This window comes from Rhinoraja longicauda, chromosome 7 (genome assembly GCF_053455715.1).
Source record: "Rhinoraja longicauda isolate Sanriku21f chromosome 7, sRhiLon1.1, whole genome shotgun sequence".
In the NCBI taxonomy this organism is placed as follows: Eukaryota; Metazoa; Chordata; class Chondrichthyes; order Rajiformes; family Arhynchobatidae; genus Rhinoraja; species Rhinoraja longicauda.
The window spans coordinates 38,242,093-38,262,728 of record NC_135959.1 but is presented as its reverse complement, the minus strand read 5'-3'; the positions used below and the strand labels follow the sequence as shown (position 1 = coordinate 38,262,728).

The following is a 20,636-nucleotide window of genomic DNA, read 5'->3' as shown; positions in this document are numbered from 1 at the left end:
TGGAGGAGCTCCACCTTGAAATCACCAATCTGTGGTTGCTGTGCACTTGTTGAACAGTGTGCGGGAACTATTGGTGGTTTGTAGACAGATGTTACTATGACACCACTCAACAGAGCTTACTAATCTCAAGCCTATGTCGGTGAAGACACAGATGCCATTGAAAGGTCAATAAAAATTGAGCTTACATTGAATGCTGGAATTAGAAGAGGCAAAATATTTCAGAGTGGTGTAGAGACGTGTACAGAGTGGCTCAGATTTATGCAGGAATTTGTAAATATAGATGAGAAATGTAAAATGTGACTTACTAAAGCACGAACCACAACAGGTTAGCAAGCACAAGCGAAAACACACATTTATGTGGATATGTGAAGCTAAAGGCAGAAGTGAACGTGGTTCCAGTTTTCCTCACTATATGCTCCCGCTCCCATTTCTAAACCAAAATACAAATAGCCCAATACTTTCTAATAGGATAGAAATAGGAGCCATGTTCATTTGTGTGAGGCACTGAGAATGACCAGTAACTGTGCAACTGTATCTGCAAATTCAGAAGTGGAAAATAACAATGAAGAATAGAATCACTAAAAGAAACAAAATCAAACTTCTGGTGGAACTCAGTAAATGAAGCAGCATTGTAGAGCAAAGATGTAGTCCACATTTTGAGCTATGATCCTGCATCAGGACCAAGGACACAGACGAAAAACAAATAATCAGTATAAAGAGACAAAAGGGACTGATGAGTGACATCAGACACGAGGTGAGCTTCCTTTTTGGCAACTATTTTGTGGAGGACTGGCAAAGACCATCGAAAGCTTCCAGTGGCATACCACTTCTAGTGCCTTCCCATTAACATAATTGTCTGGGCTTGGTTTACTCCATTGCCACTGAGGCCAAATGCAAACTGGAAGAAAAATATCATATTTTTCTTCTGTAGCCTACGACACAAATGGTATGAACATTGACATTTCCAACTTCAGTTAACGACACCAGTGTTCTTTTCCTACTCCTATTAGTCCATCTATGGTCTGCCTTCCTTTGTACATTTTTCCTCATCTGCATATGTCAATCACACGCACACACCTATCCATCTGAGTTTCTTCACTAATGACCTACCCTCCCTCTCCCTTCCCCTCTCCCATCTGCCCATCATCCCACCCTATCTGGGTCCACTTATGACCTTTCAGCCTCTGTCTCCCCGTTCCCCCTCCCCTCTTCTAACTCAATATTTGTTTTACCTTCTCCATTTGCACTGATCACCCACTACCCTTTATCTTAACTTCCCCTCCTCACTACTCCTCCTGCTCATCATTCCTCATGTCACCCACTAATCACCTACCAAATCTTGTCTCAACCCTTTCTTATATCTATTTATACTGGCTATCATCCCTCTACACTACGTCCTGATGCAAGGTCACAACCAGATATGTTGACTATTTCCTTTGCCCTCCACAGGAGCTGTTTGACCCTGTTGAGTTCCTCCAACAGTTTGCTTTTCATCCCATATTCCAGCATCTGCAGTCTCTTGTCTCCAAAACCAAAAATGGTGATTATCAAATCACAATGGTCATGAGGTTCAATTATTGCAGAATAAACTACGAAAAGAAAAACCACGTCCTTCTAATTCAGTTTCATTGGTCATTATTTACTAATCCATTTTTGAAAGCTAGATGAACTTATCAGTAAGATACTCTTCCCGAGTAAGAAATCTATGTCGTATCTATTTTATATTCTAGTATTTCACTATGAACGTTCCCTCACTGTTGTATAGTTATTGTTTAACTGTAGAGGTAGCTGCAGTAAGACCAAGCCAAACTAAACATGTTAAACAGAGTACCTTGCAAGAAGTATGCCATCATACTTAACTTGTGGAATAAATAATGCGGAGAATCAATATTCAATGCAATTCAATCTTTGGTTTATAAATAGAGGTCATGCAAGTTATCATAGAAAATGTGGCTCTTGGCATCAAGATAATCAGAGGAGCGATCAAATTGGCAGAAAATCCACAAAAGGATTTCAATCTAGTGAAGTTTGAAGTTATAGATTTAGGGAGGCCATCAAATCAAAGTACAATAAACAATGCAATATGATAAGTGTTGGGGACAAATGGATCTTGCCATGCATGTACCGAATCCCGGAAGATGGCAAAGGTGCTTAAGCTGCATTCAGGATATTTTCATTTATTGCCTGAGGCTTAGATTACAAGAGCAGGGGGGTCATGTTGGAACTGAGCTGGATACTAGTTGAACAACAAGTCAGATATTATTTCAGTTCTGGACACCACATTGCTGGAAAAATATGACAATGCTAGAAAGTGTCTAGAACAGAGTAGCAACGGAAGAATTTTAATAAAAGCTGGGTTGGCTAATGGCTTTTTCTTGAGAACAGAGGGACCATACAATCAAGGGGATAAAATAATTCAAGAAAATATTAATGGGAAGGATTAGCTTCTCTTTGAAAGTTAATAACTACAGGATGGAAGGATTACAGAGCAGAGAAGGGAATTTATTTTCATGGAGTGGTAAGTGGATGGAAAATCATTGGACGGTGAAGGCAAAATGGCAGCTTAACATGTACCAGGATGAGCACCTGATATGCCATAACAAATCTCCAGAATAACAGCTGAAAAGTGGAATGATTCTAAATTGCTTGCCATTTATATGGTGAATATATAGTGAATATATGACTTGCCATTTGTCAGCCGATGCCTGGAGATTGCTTAGATAATGCAACACATAGACTACAGTTGCTTCACATTTTGAGGAGTTGTGAATAAAATTTATTATTATGTTATAATCAGTAAGCCTTTTACCTTCTGACAATTCAAAAGACAATAGATAATAGGTGCAAGAGTAGGCCATTCGCCCTTCGAGCCAGCACCACCATTCAATGTGATTATGGCTGATCATTCTCAATCAGTACCCCATTCCTGCCTTCTCCCCATACCCCCTGACTCCACTATCTTTAAGAGATCTATCTAGCTCTCTCTTGAATGCATTCAGAGAATTGGCCTCCACTGCCTTCTGAGGCATTGAATTCCACAGATTTACAACTCTCTGACTGAAAAAGTTTTTCCTCATCTCCGTTCTAAATGGCCTACCCCTTATTCTGAAACTGTGGCCCCTGGTTCTGGACTACCACAACATTGGGAACATGTTTCCTGCCTCCAACATGTCCAACCCCTTAATAATCTTATATATTTCGATAAGATCCCCTCTCATCCTTCTAAATTCCAGTGTATACAAGCCTAGCCGCTCCAGTCTTTCAACATATGATAGTCCCGCCATTCCTGGAATTAACCTTGCAAACCTACGCTGCACACCCTCAATAGCAAGAATATCCTTCCTCAAATTTGTAGACCAAAACTGCACACAGTACTCCAGGTGCGGTCTCACTAGGGCCCTATACAACTGCAGAAGGACCTCTTTGCTCCTATACTCAACTCCTCTTGTTATGAAGGCCAACATTTCATTAGCTCTCTTCACTGCCTGCTGTACCTACATGCTTCCTTTCAGTGACTGATACACTGGGACACCCAGATCTCGTTGTACGTCCCCTTTTCCTAACTTGACACCATTCAGATAATAATCTGCCTTCTTATTCTTACCACCAAAGTGGATAACCTCACACTTATCCACATTAAACTGCATCTGCCATGCATCCGCCCACTCACATAACCTGTCCAAGTCACCCTGCAACCTCATAGCATCTGCCTCACAGCTCACACTACCACCCAGCTTTGTACCATCTGCAAATTTGCTAATGGTACTTTTAATCCCTTCATCCAAGTCATTAATGTATATTGTAAATAGCTGCGGTCCCAGCACCGAGCCTTGCGGTACCCCACTAGTCACTGCCTGCCATTCTGAAAGGGACCCATTTATCTCCACTCTTTGCTTTCTGTCTGTCAAACAATTTTCTATCCATGTCAGTACCCTACCCCCAATACCATGTAGGAACCCCCATACCATGTACAATACCATGTACCTCCAATTCGATTCAAGGAAGACCATTCCTGAAGCAGCCAAAGATGGTTAGGACGAAGGTACTGACCTAAGGAATAGCTGTGGTGATTGGCTGGAGCAGAGATAGTTAATTCACATTAATCAAAACCGTCATCCTTTGTGCAAATTTGAATCCAACCTTGAGTATTTTGACCAATGACTCGCAGGAGGGACTTAGTCAAGATCATAAGATCAGAAGTGATAGCAGCAGAATTAGGCCATTCAGCCCATCAAGTCTACTCTGCCATCCAATAATGGCTGATCTATCTCTCCCTCTTAACTCCACTCTCTTGTCTTCTCCCCATAACCTCTGACCCCCATCTAATTCTTCTAATCAAGAACCTATCTATCTCAGTCTTAAATACTGTATATCCACTAATTTTGCCTCCAGTCTTCTGTGGCAAAGAATTCCACTGAATTACCTCCAATCAAGTGCTGCCTTAATGTCAAGGTTCTCACTCTCACCTTACTGATGGAATTCAGCCCTTTGGGCCAGGATTATAATGGAGTCCAAAATTAAATGATCCTACCCAATATGTTATTGGTGACTAAAAGCTATGATCACTGATAGCACTATCAGTGATTATGAGCTTATGATCACTTCAGTTCCTATCTGAGCTGGGGGCCCAGAGGATCCCTACTAAGTATCCCACTTTTGGAGCAATAAAATGGCATCATTGGCTTTAAGTACCCAGCTAACCCTGGCCCAAGACTTCCATCTGCAGTTCTCAGTTTTATAAATGCAATGAGCTCTGCTTCAGCTAAACCCCCAGCAAACATGTTTTAATGATCTATTTAATTAGCACTGCTGCAGGGACTTGTCCCTGCTGTTCACACACGTTGCCCTCTGAGTTTTTCAGCCAGGAGATTAATTGCCATTAATGAATCAATTTCAGAGATGATCATCAATGGATGTTGCAAATAGACTCATGTCATCTATGTACAATATTTATGCTTTATGTGTAATCATGCCTTATGCACAGAAACATTTTGTTCAATTCACATTGCATTCAATGCAAACAAATCAACTGAAATTATGGGGCATTATTTATTTAAGGCTATGTTTAATGAAAAATGGAATCTTATTTTAAATGAACATGGTTCAAGAATTTCTTAATTTTGTTTTCTTTAATTGTATTAAAATATCCTGCAAGTTGTTTCATAATGGCAAACAGCTTTCACTTGTAATTAAAATAACCTCCCAGTATATAAGCTGATGCAGTAACCAGAAACAAAACACTAAGCAGTTGTGCTAGCACCAAGGGCAACAGTTCATATTAAAATATTTATTCCTCTTTAAATAATGGAATTTTTACTTCTGCATTTTATTTTCTTTGATTTTTAATATTTAAATGAATTTAATAATTAAATGATTTAAATAATTTTGTCAATAATTTGGCATACATCAAATGAGTGAGATATGTCCCTGAACATTGACAAGTAAATGTTTAGTACCACAGTGCAGAGACAAACAGGCTTGATCCTGTTTCTGTTCCTTTCTGATTTGCATCAAACTGACCACGGTTGCATTGAGTGAAGACAGAACTCTGTCAGCAGATTTTGAATGCCTTTGGAAATTTTGAAAGGCACTCTTAATGAGGTGACCAGGCAGTCCGTCAGGGAATGTTGCCGACTGGCCCGCTGCAGACTGCAGGAGTACGTGCTGAGGGACACACCGAAGCTTGGTGCAGCCAACGGCAAGGCTCTGTGGGGGAGGACCACAATCTAGGGTCCTTCCGCTGCTGGACAGGGGGGGCAGGGTGTGGTGGAGATGCCCCTCCAAATAAGGGAAGGGATTCTGTATAAATTTTGCAATGAATATCTGTATTGAATGTATAACATCCGGGAATGTCGGATGGAGTTTTGAAAAGAAAATGGTTTGTAAATATTTATTTCTGGAATAAACTATTTTTTGATATTAAAAATAAATCAAATTACATGCTCGATCTAGATTCTTGCAGTAGATGGCAGCACGCACTGCCATGCACCCCTGATGAAATGCAGATCTCCACTTAAGTGGCGTAAACCCAGACTATACAATAGCTGTGAGAAGCAACTTGATCATCCTTTTATGTTTTCTTTTTAGCATCATTACTGCAAGTTAGATAAACTGATTGGTAATTTTGAAGAAACATTCAATCTTTCCAAAAACTTAGCAAGTGCGCTGTGGGTCTGTTGTTGCAGCAAACTTACTTCAATCAACAACATCAAAGTCAAAGTCATTTTAATCACTTTGTATTAAAGCATTGTTTCCATAACTTATCATCCACAAATCCCAAATCCCATTATATATATATGCTTTGTACCTGTAATTCTCTGCACCAGAAATGCAGGAAATGACATGCGAGACATGCATTTCAACACGATATGCCCATCTGTTTAATATGAGTACTTCTTCAATTAGGAACTATCATTTGGAAGGTACATTAAGTCAGGAACTTTGCATATGTTTGACAGAACCGTGTGTATTCTCCTAACATTTAACAGTTTTAAATTAATTACCAATGGACAGGAAGTAGAGATTTTATTTAAATCTTGTTTTTTTTTTCAAATTCCAGAATTCACAAGATCACAAAATGTGCCCAACGAATCTAACCAAAGATGTCTCATTCTTTATGCTTTATTTGCTATCATGTCTTGTGTACCTTTGTTTTCAAGAGAGAGTTAGATTTAGCTCTTAGGGCTAAAGGAATCAAGGGATATGGGGGAAACGCAGGAACGGGATACTGATTTTAGATGATCAGCCATGAGCACATTGAATGGTGGTGCTGGCTCAAAGGACTGAATGGCCTACCCATGCACCTATTTTTCTATGTTTCTATGAAAGACATTCTGCACAACAAATCAGAAATATATATTGTAACATATTTCTGTATAAATCAGAACACATATTGGTTGTACAGATATTATTATGGCATTAACGAAAGGAACTGCACAATTATTTTCCAAATAAGCATCATTAATTTATTTTTCAAGATAATCAGGTTAATCAGGTTAATCCAACAGGCCAGTAGTTGCTGAACTCTTGGTTACTCGTTTTAACGAGGGAACATATTTTCCATTCCCCAGTCATGAGGCATCACCCTGGACCTAGAGAGCATTGAAAGATTATGATCAGTGCTCTGCATTTTTTCTCCCATGTATCCTTAATATTGTCAACTTTTAATGCTTCTGCTTTCCCCATTATCTCGTGCTTCACCATTACTTTGAAAGTAGCTTAGTCCCTGCAACCGGCGTACCAGAGAAAGCAATTTAAGTCTGTCCCTCTCAATTGAATCTCCATCTTCTATTTCCAGCTTAACTTTTATCCCTCTGTTTCCACATCAGATTACCAATCTCCAGCCAAACTAGGTGAAACTCTCCCCAAGAGCACTGGCAAACTTCCAGTGAGGATATTATTCCTGTTTCTGCTGAGGTGCAAAGTATTTGACTTATAAAGATCTTATCTCCCATGGAAAGCATCCCAATTCCTCAGGAATCTGAAACGTTGCCATCCACTGCCATCTCTCCATCCACCACTTCATCTGCTTTGTCTTTCTATTGATGTATTCCCTAACAAATGGCACTAGTAGTAACCTGGAGTATACTTTGGCGCTCCTAATTTATTACCTCTTTCATAACTTCTGACATTTTGCTTGTAGGACTTCATCCCACTTTCAACCAAAACAATGCTGGCACCAATATGGACAATGGCCTCTGACCATTCACCCTTCTACTTTAAGAAGTAGCCAGTGTCAACCTTGACTAGACATGAGTGTGGAAACATAAATCTGGAGCTGTTTGCAACCACAGAAATGACTGTCTGTGCCCCTAACTATTGAATCCCCAACACCATTGTTCTCTCATTTATTTTCCCACCTGAATAGCTGAGGTGTGCGTGATGACATACTCCATGGTCAGGCTTTAATTTTTTGAGGAACCATCACCCTTAGTGAGAGAACGTTGGAGGATATCCACACTACTTCCGTGTACCTCCTGGTCCACCAGGCACTCTGTCTGCTCATGATGAAGATGCAGTGCAACCATCTCCCTAATGTGCTATCCTACGGATTTTCCAGCAGCATGGAAGCACCATAATAACTCCACCCATTGCTCCACCTTTGAAGTAGTCAAAGCTGCTACTGGAGAGTGTTCCTGCATAATGGTTGTTATGGTCATCATTCTGCTATCTATTATATCGTTTTATCACAAGACTTCCCTCACGTTCATCATTCTTTCCAACCTGCATGATAATACTTTGTGTTTTGCACTTGTTTTAAACCAGTTGATCTAGAAATTCTTCAATCCATGAATGTACTCAATTATACAGTTTTCTTTCTTCAAGACCCAAGGACAGATATTCTCATGCTCATGATGTTGAAATATTGTGCTGTCAGAAATTGCCCATAAATCAAGAGTTACATTTTCTTCCATGATCTCTAATCAGGACAGGAAAAAGATCAGGGAAAAATCAGGATGGGAAAAAGATCAGAATGGGAAAAAAAGATCAGTAAAAGTCAGATCAGGGAATGGGGAGATTGTAGGTAAAGAGCAGTGGAAACAAATAGCAGGTTAGAGGTTATTGTGGGGTGATCGGACGAATAGATAAGGTTACAGGGAAACATTTTTGAACATTAAATCTGTGATACTTTACTGTTCCGATGGTAACCATCGATCTGAAATGTCTACTGATTTCTTCTGTACAAATTTTGCCTGCTGCACTGATTATTTCTCACACTTTTTTTTTCTTTTTCGAGCACTGTCCCTTTAAGTCCTTTGAAATTTGTCCTTTGAGTTGTCAACAGCTGAAACCTTTCGATTAAGGTTTCCATCCAGGGCAGCACAGTGACACAGTGGTACAGCTGGTAGAGCTTCTTTCCCACAGTGCCAGGGATCCGGGTTCCTTCCTGACCTCGAGTGCTCTCTGTGTGGAGTTTACACATCCCAAAGATATATAGATTTGTCGGTTAATTGGCCTCTGTGAATTACACTTAGCATGTAGGGAGTTGATGGGAAAGTGCAATAACGTAGAGCCAATGTGAACGAGTGATCGATGGTCGGCATGGACTCGTAGGCTGAAGGTCCTGTTTGCATCTCTAAATTAAACTACTGATGATTATCTTGCAAATATTTCACCTTCATTCTTGCTGTATTTAAGGGCCTGTCCCAGTTACGCAATTTTTAAGGTGACTGCCGGTGACTGTCAAAGTCATAGCAGATCGGCAAAATTTTATTTTACCCTACGACAATGACCACTACAATGCCGAGTCAGGTCGATACAAGTTACCTTTTTTATGAAACTAGCACCTGGCTAAGAGATTACACCGTCTTTGGAAACATCGCGAAATTCCCATGCTTACCTGAGCGTCAAACTGTGGCCTCCAATCTACCTGTCAAATGTCCTGACGGTAAATAAATTGGTTAAACAAAACTATCTTCTGGTATCTTCAAATGCCTTTTCTTAATTTAATATTACATGCTTCCAAATGCATCTGCGACAACCTAGCAAACCTGGGGACAGCATGCGACAGAGCCCGCCATAAGCTATGATACTTGGCGACAAGCCAGCTGTCGGCGAGAAATTTCTAGCAGGTAAATTTTTCCGCGACACGCCGAGATCTGTTACGATTCTTTGAAGACTCCTCACGATCATGCCCATGACACCCCGGCAAAAGTTCGGCGACAGCCTAGTCACCGGCAGTTGCCATAAAATCACCTAAAGGGCCTGTCCCACTTAGGCGATTTTAAGGCGACTGCCGGCGACTAGGCTGTCGCCGACAGTTCGCCGGGGTGTCGCGGGCATGATCGTGAGGAGTCTTCCAAAAATCGTAGTGGATCTCAGCGCGTCGTTGAGAAATCATCCGGTTTGAAATTTCTTGGCGACAGCTGGCTTGTCGGCAGCTATCGTTGCTTATTGCGGGCGCTGTCGCATGCTGTCCCCAGGTTTGTTAGGTTCTCTTAGATGCAGTTAGAAGCACATAATATTAAAATTAGTAAAGTCATTTCCAAATACTATAAAATGCTTGTGTTTAACCAATTTATTTACCGTCAGGACATTTGACAGGTAGATTGGAGGCGACAGTTTGACAGTCAGGTAAGCGTGGGAATCTTCGCGATGTTTATGGCCATCAGCCATTACATTTAAAGTGAGCTACCAACCCAGATATGCAACCCAGAAACCAGATATGCATCTCCCGTACATTTTCAAAGAATGCCCACACACATTTCACAAAAATCCACTTAACCACTTTTTAAATTATTTTTTTAATACTGCTATTAGTAAACTGGAAGTAATTCCAGTTTATGCCTTGTTACAGTGAAGCTTGGTTTTTAAGTAACCCATACAAGATGTTATAGTTCAAAACTCTCAAGTACTTACCGACTTGTCAGTGATTTCAGCGAACATTAGGACGCCGGAGAAGCATTAACAGCGTGGGAATTTTCGCGATGTTTATGGCCATCAGCCATTATATTTAAAGTGGGCTCCCAACCTAGATATGCAACCCAGAAACCAGATATGCATCTCCCGTACATTTTCAAAGAATGTCCACACACTTTTCACAAAAATCCACTTAACCACTTTCAAAATTATTTTTTTAATACTGCTATTAGTAAACTGGAAGTAAATCCAGTTTATGCCTTGTTACCGTGAAGCTTGGTTTTTAAGTAACCCATACAAGATGTTATAGTTCAAAACTCTCAAGTACTTACCGACTTGTCAGTGATTTCAGCGAAAATTAGGATGCCGGAGAAGCATTGACAGCGTGGGAATTTTGCGATGTTTCCGAAGACGGTGTAATCTCGACCTGGCTCGGCATTGTCGTCGGGAAAAGAAAATTTTGGCCATCTGCTACGACTTTGACAGTCGCCGGGAGTCGCCAAAAAAATTGCCTAAGTGGGACAGGCCCTTTACTGGGACAGGGCCCTTTAGTCAGTTTAAAAGATCTGCTTATTTTAGTGACCAAACCATTCTAATCACACCTTTTAAAAATATTTAATTACACAGAAGTGAGAAATTGGCAGACTCAACATTCAAATTGGGGGAAGAATAGAGCTGTCCCTTTCAGTAGTCTCTCTTGCTATAGATGCTTTTTTATTTAAATATAACATTTTTAGTTTTAACTTTTTATCTTTTATCTCTGTATACAGCACAGAAGAAAAAATGACTATCCAACTCATTGTCCCTTTCATTCTTACATGAATCTCATAACTGTTGAAAAAATCCAAACATCTTAATGGTGGAGACAATACATCATTATAAATGGATAGAATAAAAATGAACAGCAGGTAATCTCAATAAAATATTAGAGCACTGATTTATTAAATTTGAGAATAGCTTCTGGATGAAAATCTTATATGTGGAATAACACTCACCTCTTTACGACATCTTTTCCATTCCAACATTTTAATCCATCAGAAGCTGCTAAATCATTGACACACAGCTGATCAGCCAGTCCACCGTACAAAGTCCTATATGACCGCAGACTACTGATAAATTCCCTGGAACATATAGACAGTACTTTCATTGAGAAAAATACACAGCAATCCAAACTATGTGTGATTTATTTGACAAATTAGCAAACATGCAGTGAAAAACCTTCTTTTCAAAGTGTCATCTGGAGTCATGAGGAGTTTATCTTAGCAGATAACCTATGCACTAGTTTAGTCAAGATAAATTTCAAAATGAATGCAATTATCTACTGCCTCCCCTGGCACCTGGTTATGTCTATCAGATTTATAGTTTTGACAAATTTTACATGATGCAAAGTTGAAGAATATCTTTAACTTTTTTTGGCCAGTCCATCAAAAGAATATTAAATGCATGGTTCAGAGTAGTTAACTGGTTTTCATATGCATCCAAACCCATTTTTACTAATAATCTGGCTTTCATTTGCTCGTGTTTATGCTTATCTATTAACTCAGCTTGACTGCATCCTCTTGAAGAGTTTTTACATCTTCCTCCCTACTCACAATACTATCTTATTTTATATCTTCAATGATACTAAATCTTGAATCTTCAATGATATTTGGTCCCCTCGGTGAAATCATAGGGTCATGCAATATGGAGCAGGTCCCAAAGAGTCCACAACAACCATCAAACACCGATTTACAATAATCCTTCACTAATTTCAATTCATTCCCCCCTCATTCTCATTAACTATCCCCAGATTCAATTGCACTCTAGGCACATTTTATAACAGCCAATTAATCTACCAACCCACATCACTGGAAAGAGGGAAGAAACTAGAGCACCCAGAAGAAACTAATACAGAGAATGTGCACAATCCATGCAGCATGAAGTCAGGATTGAACATGTTGCTGGAACTGTGCAGCAACAGGTCTACTTGCAATGTTACAGTGACATCCCAATTTGTTCAGGTTGTTTCAATAGCTGTGGCTCAAGCACATTTGTGGAGTATTGCAGTACTGCAATATTCACAGGCTGTCAGTCTCAATAGACAATAGACAATAGGTGCAGGAGTAGGCCATTCAGCCCTTCGAGCCAGCACCGCCATTCAATGCGATCATGGCTGATCACTCTCAATCAGTACCCCGTTCCTGCCTTCTCCCCATACCCACTCACTCCGCTATCCTTAAGAGCTCTATCCAGCTCTCTCTTGAAAGCATCCAACGAACTGGCCTCCACTGCCTTCTGAGGCAGAGAATTCCACACCTTCACCACCCTCTGACTGAAAAAGTTCTTCCTCATCTCCGTTCTAAATGGCCTACCCCTTATTCTCAAACTGTGGCCCCTTGTTCTGGACTCCCCCAACATTGGGAACATGTTATCTGCCTCTAATGTGTCCAATCCCCTAATTATCTTATATGTTTCAATAAGATCCCCCCTCATCCTTCTAAATTCCAGTGTATACAAGCCCAATCGCTCCAGCCTTTCAACATACGACAGTCCCGCCATTCCGGGAATTAACCTAGTGAACCTACGCTGCACGCCCTCCATAGCAAGAATATCCTTCCTCAAATTTGGAGACCAAAACTGCACACAGTACTCCAGGTGCGGTCTCACCAGGGCCCGGTACAACTGTAGAAGGACCTCTTTGCTCCTATACTCAACTCCTCTTGTTACGAAGGCCAACATTCCATTGGCTTTCTTCACTGCCTGCTGAACCTGCATGCTTCCTTTCATTGACTGATGCACTAGGACACCCAGATCTCGTTGAACTCCCCCTCCTCCTAACTTGACACCATTCAGATAATAATCTGCCTTTCTATTCTTACTTCCAAAGTGAATAACCTCACACTTACCTACATTAAACTGCATCTGCCATGTATCCGCCCACTCACACGACCTGTCCAAGTCACCCTGCAGCCTTATTGCATCTTCCTCACAATTCACACTACCCCCCAACTTAGTATCATCTGCAAATTTGCTAATGGTACTTTTAATCCCTTCGTCTAAGTCATTAATGTATATCGTAAATAGCTGGGGTCCCAGCACCGAACCTTGCGGTACCCCACTGGTCACTGCCTGCCATTCCGAAAGGGACCCATTTATCCCCACTCTTTGCTTTCTGTCTGTCAACCAATTTTCTATCCATGTCAGTACCCTACCCCCAATACCATGTGCCCTAATTTTGCCCACTAATCTCCTATGTGGGACCTTGTCGAAGGCTTTCTGAAAGTCGAGGTACACCACATCCACTGACTCTCCCTTGTCAATTTTCCTAGTTACATCCTCAAAAAATTCAGTAAGGTCCCTTTGTTCACACTCTTAAGCAATTCTCTGAGACAATAGAACGTTTGAGCAGGGCTTGGTCCTTTGGGTGTGCTCCATATATATCCCAGAACATTGTTGATGCCCACTTCAGTACCCTGTTCCCACCTTCCCCCCATATACCTTGATTACTTGAACATTAACAATTATATCTACCTCCTTCTTGAACATATTTAAAGACTTGCATCAACCCCTGCCACTTGCCCTGCCTTCAGTGATAAAAAGTTCTATAGGTTCTCCACTTACTCGGCAAAGATATTTGTCCTGATTGCAGTTCTAAATGGAATATTTCACATCTTGATGCTGTGACCACTAGTTCTGGACTCTCCAGTCATGAAGAACATCCTCCCCCCTGCATCAAATTTGCCTAGCCCTGTTAGAAATGTATAGGTTTCCACTAAATCCCTTCTCATTTAAAAAAAATTCAGTGAATATAATCTTCATCAATCTAATCTCCCATATCAGTCCTGCCATCCCAGAAAGAGTCTAGTAAACCTTGCACAATGTCCTTGGCAAAAACATCTTTCCTCAGATAAGGAGACCAAAACTCTGCACAAAGCTCCAAATGCGATATTACCAAGCCCTGTACAGTATTCCATAAGCTTTGGGAAGGGTGTAGAGGAGGTTTACCAGGACGATGCCTGGATTAGGGGGCATTATCCTTGGATTGTTTTCTCTGGAACGCCAGAGGTTACAGGGACACCTGATAGAAGTATATAAAATTATGGGGCATAGATAGGGTAGACAGTCAGTACCTTTTACGCACAATGGAAAACTCAAATACTAAAGGGCATACCTTTAAAGTGAAAGGGACAAAGTTTAAAGCAGATGTGCGGGGCACATTTCATGTTTTTACAGTGAGAGTGATGGGTGCCTGGAGCATAGTGCAGGGATGGTGGTTGAAGCAGATACATTAGTGACATTAAAGAGACTTTAGGATAGGCATATGGATATGCAGGGAACGTAGGTATATGGATTATGTGCAGGCAGATAGGAGCTGGTCTTGGAATCATGTTCGGCATAGAAACTGTTGGCTGTATTGCCTATTCTTCTGCTGTACTGTTCTATGTTCTACCACCTTCTTATTCCTTAATCCCCTTGCAATTAAGGCTAATATATCATTTGCTTCCCTAACTGCTTGCTGCACTTGTACATTTGCTTTCAGTGCTTGGTGTACAAGGCCACCCAGATCTCATTGCAGCTTTTCTTTTCACAACCTCCTATCAAAGGTCAAGAGAGAGTCCAGAGTATTTTATTGTCATATGTACAGAAACGTCAGTATTTTGCACTCAATTCTCAATCATACCAGTCCATACCGCTCAGCAGCATATGAATGAATGAATGAATGAATAAGTTTATTGGCCAAGTATGCATATAGAAGGAATGTGCCTTGGTGCTCCGCTCATAAATGACAACACAAACATACAGTTAACATTTAAGAATAAAGCATAAACACATCAAAACAATAAGGATACGCCATTACGGTCTAAACATGTGGGTGAAAATAAACCAGAGCAAAAAAGAGACTACAGACTTTGGTTATTGAGTAGAATTATCACTCGTGGAAAAAAGCTGTTTTTATGTCTGGCTGTGGCTGCTTTGACAATCCGGAGTCGCCTTCCAGAGGGAAGTGCTTTGAAGAGTTTGTGGCCAGGGTGAGAGGGGTCAGAGATGATCTTGCCCGCTCGCTTCCTGGCCCTTGCAGTGTACAGTTCGTCAATGGGGGGAAGGTTGCAGCCAACAACCTTCTCAGCTGTGCGAACGATCCGTTGCAGCCTCCAGATGTCGTGCTTGGTGGCTGAGTCAAACCAGATCATGATGGAGAAGGTGAGGACGGACTCAATGATAGCAGTATAGAATTGGACCATCATTGTCTGTGGCAGGTTGTGTTTCTTCAGTTGCCGCAGGAAGTACATCCTCTGTTGGACCCTTTTGACTGTGGAGTCGATGGTGGTCCCCCATTTAAGGTCCCTGGAGATGATGGTTCCAAGGAACATAAATGACTCCACAGATGTGATTATGGTGTGTTGATGGTGAGTGGGGGGAGGGGAGGGGGATCTCTTCGAAAGTCTACAATTAGTTCCACTGTCATGAGAGCTTTGAGCTCCAGGTTGTTGGTTTGGCACCAGGACGCCAGCTGTGTCACTTCCCATCTGTAAGCAGATTCCTCCCCACCCTGGATCAGTCCAATCAGGATAGTGTCATCCGCGAACTTGAGGAGCTTGACAGAGGAGTCTGTGGAGGTGCAGTCGTTGGCGTAGAGAGAGTAAAGGAGAGGGGAGAGTACGCAGCCTTGCGGAGCTCTTATGCTGAGGGTCTGCGGGTATGAGATGTGCTTTCCCAGCCTCACATGCTGCTTTCTGTCCGTCAGGAAGTTGATGATCCACTGACAGAGGGGTTCAGGCACAGTCAACTGGGAGAGTTTGTAGTGTAGTAGCTCTGGCACAATGGTGTTAAAAGCAGAGCTAATATCCACAAACAGAATCCTAGCATAGGTCCCCTTGTGGTCTAGGTGCTGGAGGATGAAGTGCAGGCCTAGATTGACTGCGTCATCCACCGATCTATTGGCCCTGTATGCAAACTGCAGGGGGTCCAGCAGGGGGTTTGTGATGTTTTTCAGCTGGGCCAGTACAAGTCTTTCAAAGGTCTTCATGACTACAGAGGTAAGTGCGACAGGTCTGTAGTCATTAAGACCAGTGATCCTTGTTTTTTTGGGTACAGGGACAACAGTGGAGACCTTGAAGCAGGCAGGGACAGTGCAGGTTTGCAGGGACTGGTTGAAAATGTCTGTGTAGATCGGTGCCAATTGTTCGGCACAGAGCTTGAGGGTAGAGGAGGAAACATTGGCGGCGAACCAAAATGGTGGCGCTGCCATAGCAGCTGCGGCTTACCTGCGGTCCATTTGTCTTTGTGTTTTTGTTGTTTTTTTGTCTTAATTGTAGTTGTGATGTGGTGTTTTTATGTTTGTGTACTATGTGTGTATGTGGGGGGGAGGGGGGGAACTGAAAAATTGTAAATAGGTGTCCCTTCCGAACGGAGACCCGACCTTTGTTTTCTGGGTCGGGTCTCCATTCCTGCTGCGGCCTACCATCGGCCCAACTCCTGGAGCTGGCGGCCTCCAGGGCTCCGGTTCGCAGAGTCCGCAGACCGGACTAACCATCAGCGGAGCCGGCCGTCCTCTGAGGCTGCGGGAGCGGCTGCGACTCGCCTTAGGCTCGGGCCGCGTGGATGCCGACATCGGGAGCTCCGGCAGCGGCAGCGTGTTCGCCCGCCCCGGATCGCGGGGCTTGGGTCGTGGACATTTCACCGTCCGGCGTGGGGGCTTCAATGTCGGGAGCCACGACCGCCCCGACGTGCAGCAACAGCAGCAGCGTGTTCGCCCGCCCCGGATCAGACTTATCATCGGCGGAGCCGGCCGTCTTCGGAGGCTGCGGGAGCGGCTGCGACTCGCCTTAGGCTCGGCCCGCTGTGGACCGTCCGGCGCGGCCTGCAACCACAACAGCCTGACTGCGGGAGAAGACGGCAGGAGAAGGGAAAGACATTGTGGCCTTCCATCACAGTGAGGAGAGGACTGGAGGAGACTCACTGTGATGGATGTTTCTTTGATGGATGTTTCTTTTTTTGTGTGTTTTTGGAGTTGTGTAATTTTAATGCCTATTTAATGCTTTTATTGTTGGACTGTGGGTGACTGAATTTCGTCCAATTTGGATGACAAATAAAGCTATCTTGAATCTTGAATCTTGAATTGTCCGGTCCTGGAGATTTCCAGCTTTTCTGTTTTCTGAATAGCCTCTCCACCTCCACAATGTCTACTGTGCTCCTTATTGGCCAATCTCCTGCATTGATGCTTCTTAATTCAAAACAATAAATGTCTTCTGAAAGTGCAAAAACAGCACAACTTTCATATATCTATCTCAGTAGTCAGATCCTCGAAAAGACGCGATCAGTCAAACATGATTTTCCTTTCAGAAATCCAACCTGATTCCACTAAGTCCTATTATTGTTCTCAAGGTATTACTGCGTTATTCACTAGAGACCCACTGCTTGCCCACCACAGGTCAGCAATTTGTATTTGTGTCTTCTCCTTCCTTCTTAAATAGTATGGTCATATTTGTCACCTCCCAATGTATAGGAACTGTTCTAAAATCTTTAGAATTTTGGAAGATGATAACCAAAGCTTTTACTAAAGCTACCTCTCATTAAACTCTGGTTTGTTGATTAGAGGTATCCTTCCTGTTTATCAACCTTTGGTCTCACTAGCCTATCTAGTATTTTTTTCTAATGATTATTTCCTTAAATTCATCATTCTTGGTCTGCTGGTATATCTGGCAGGCTTTGTGTGTCCTCCTCCAAATAAACAGAAAGAAAACAGTTGTTTAATTCCTCTGCCATTTTCTATTGCTTCAAGAGATTAGAATTTTGTGTCAAAGTTTTGTGCCTAGCCATGAAAACATTTGCTATTTTGTGCCTACTAATAAATGAGCTTAAATATTGTGATCATATTATTTCAGTGATTTCAATAATCTTCATTTTTAGTTTGCATAAAAGAAAACAAAATTCAAATTTCAGTACCGAATCTTACTTTCGCCTGCTGGATAATGTTTCCTCATTTTCTTTGCGAATGATTTTCAGCCCATGTTTATTGTTGTAAAGATCTGGTTGATAATCTAAAGACTGCATAGGTTTTCTAACGGTATGTCCACAAACTCTAGTTACCTGTAAAGAAAGTAAAGGTGACCAACTTGAAACTAATAAAACATGGTCTGAAAGTTAAAAGCAATTCTTAAAATTAAATACTGATTAACAATGTATATTGCTTTGTTTTATATCCAGATCATTTCAGTTCAGCTCAGCTCCTGAAACTTGTATAATTGTGAACGTACGGCAGAGGTAATGCCCCAGGCTAACTTAATGAATGATAAACAAATTGGTGGTTACTTCAGAAAGCACATTTACAATGCTTTAGTAACATGATTAAAACCATCTGCTGCGACCAATTTGTCTATGACTGCTCAAGGAAATAAAGGAATGTGTAACCAAAGACTACTATATCATAACACCATACAACCAATGAAGCATTACTGCCATCAATATTTCTATTTCTCTCAAATTAGATCAATGCTGTACTTTGCAATTTTGCAGCACATATAAATAACATCTCAGTGGTGAAATGTTCAGCTTATTAACTTCCAATCAGTATCCTGCAAGTCTTTTGGAAATTCATACTTCAGTTTGACAACGATATTTTTGTGCACAAAAGAAAACTTTGAATTATACAAATGACTGTTGACCTAAAGTGTTCAAATAAGAGGCTGTTACTTGCTACCAGCAAGGAGCACCTTCTTAAACTCCTGTTAAATTGAGTAAAAGCTGAGCTTTTTCAGATTCACTAATGTCAATTTGGTTTCCAAGCCATCCGATCCCAAAATAGCAAGGCCATTCACTATGGCAAGGGTTTAACGGTGCCATTTGCATAGCTAACAAAAGGTGAATAAACTTTGACAGCTGACTTTGCTCCTGTCAAACCTAACAAGAACACAGAATGTTTCTAAATATCCCTTACAATTCAAAAATATTGAAGAATATTGAAAGAAAGGAATTACGAACATTGTAATTTTAAAATTCAACACAAACTCAATTAATTCAAAGAATGTAAATTATCCCTTGCATCCTTTCAGACATCTGGTGTTATGTGGCATGAGATCGTCAGGCAAATTACGCAGCATAATTGCTGGACAACTGAAGGAAGTCTGAACTTCATTGTTGACGTCCATGAGTCTTATCTTGAGCAGAGTCAAAGAAATGCTGACATAACTTAATGAGCAGGTTTTGGGACTTCCATGTACATGCAACAACTATTTTAAAGCAAATATCTTTCAAAATTAATCTTAACAGTAGGTTCCATCTGCCCCAGTGTTACCTATCGCCATGGTGACCAGTAATCGTGGTGAGATATTAACAGAAATCCTGGAGATTTGTCTCATCTTTCCAACACAATTTAACAAGTGCACACACACACCCGAACAGAAACTGTAGAACTGTAGTGAATTAATAACTTTATAACTTTATACTATATATCAATCTTCAGCAATTCCTGTTATTCAGAGAATGTCAACAAAGCCAAAAAATTACAGATGCTTATCATCTTCTTGCTTTCAATCTGAATGGAGCCATACACTTGTAAATGCATATGAAATTCAGGCAAGAGAGTTGAATGATATAATTCACAAGTTACTGTTGGTACAATAAAACACCTAAATTACTGTACATGGAGGAATGTTCATCTGGTCTGGAAATAAGTATTGAAAATTGTCCGAATCGCGGGGCTTGGGTCGGCCCGCCGCGGACCTTCAACCGTCCGGCGCGGCCTGAAATATGCCGCAAGATTTTTCTCTGCCCGGCGGGGGCTTCAATGTCGGGAGCCACGACCGCCCGGACGTGCAGCGGCAGCGTCTTCGCCCGCCCCAGATCGCGGGGCTTGGGTCGGCCCACTGCGGACCTTTCACCGTCCGGCGCGTCCTGGAATGTGGCAACTTCAACAGCCTGACCGCGGGAGAAGACGGCAGGGGAAGAGAAAAGACATTCTGGCCTTCCATCACAGTGAGGAGGTGACTGGAGGAGACACTCTAATGGATGTTTCTTTTTTTTTTTGTGTTGGTTGTGATTGTGTGTGAAATTGTTTATTTTTATTGCTCTATTGCTGGACTGTGGGTGACCTTTCATTTCACTGCACATCTTGTATGTGTATGTGACAAATAAACTTGACTTGACAAATAAACTTGACTTGTAAATAAGAGGGAAAATGTTTGAAAAAATCTGCTAAATAGCAAAATGAACCTGCTATCACCACATTTATTTTCGTGTAGTCATCTAGAAATTCGAGTTGAAGGACAAAATATGTTGTTTTTTTTAGATTTTGTTTC

The 20,636-nt window shown here is 41.5% G+C and overlaps 1 protein-coding gene across 3 annotated transcripts in view; it reads right to left on the bottom strand.

The window, feature by feature from the left end:
• Nucleotides 1-20,636, bottom strand: part of gpc5a (glypican 5a) — a 487,024-nt gene that overhangs the window by 435,312 nt on the left and 31,076 nt on the right. For all 3 annotated transcript variants that reach the window (XM_078402331.1, XM_078402329.1, XM_078402330.1), the window contains 2 exons: nt 18,296-18,429; nt 11,355-11,480 (listed from right to left, as the gene is read on the bottom strand). In XM_078402331.1, coding sequence (XP_078258457.1) covers nt 11,355-11,480; nt 18,296-18,429 — 260 coding nt within the window. The remainder of the gene's footprint in view (nt 1-11,354; nt 11,481-18,295; nt 18,430-20,636) is intronic.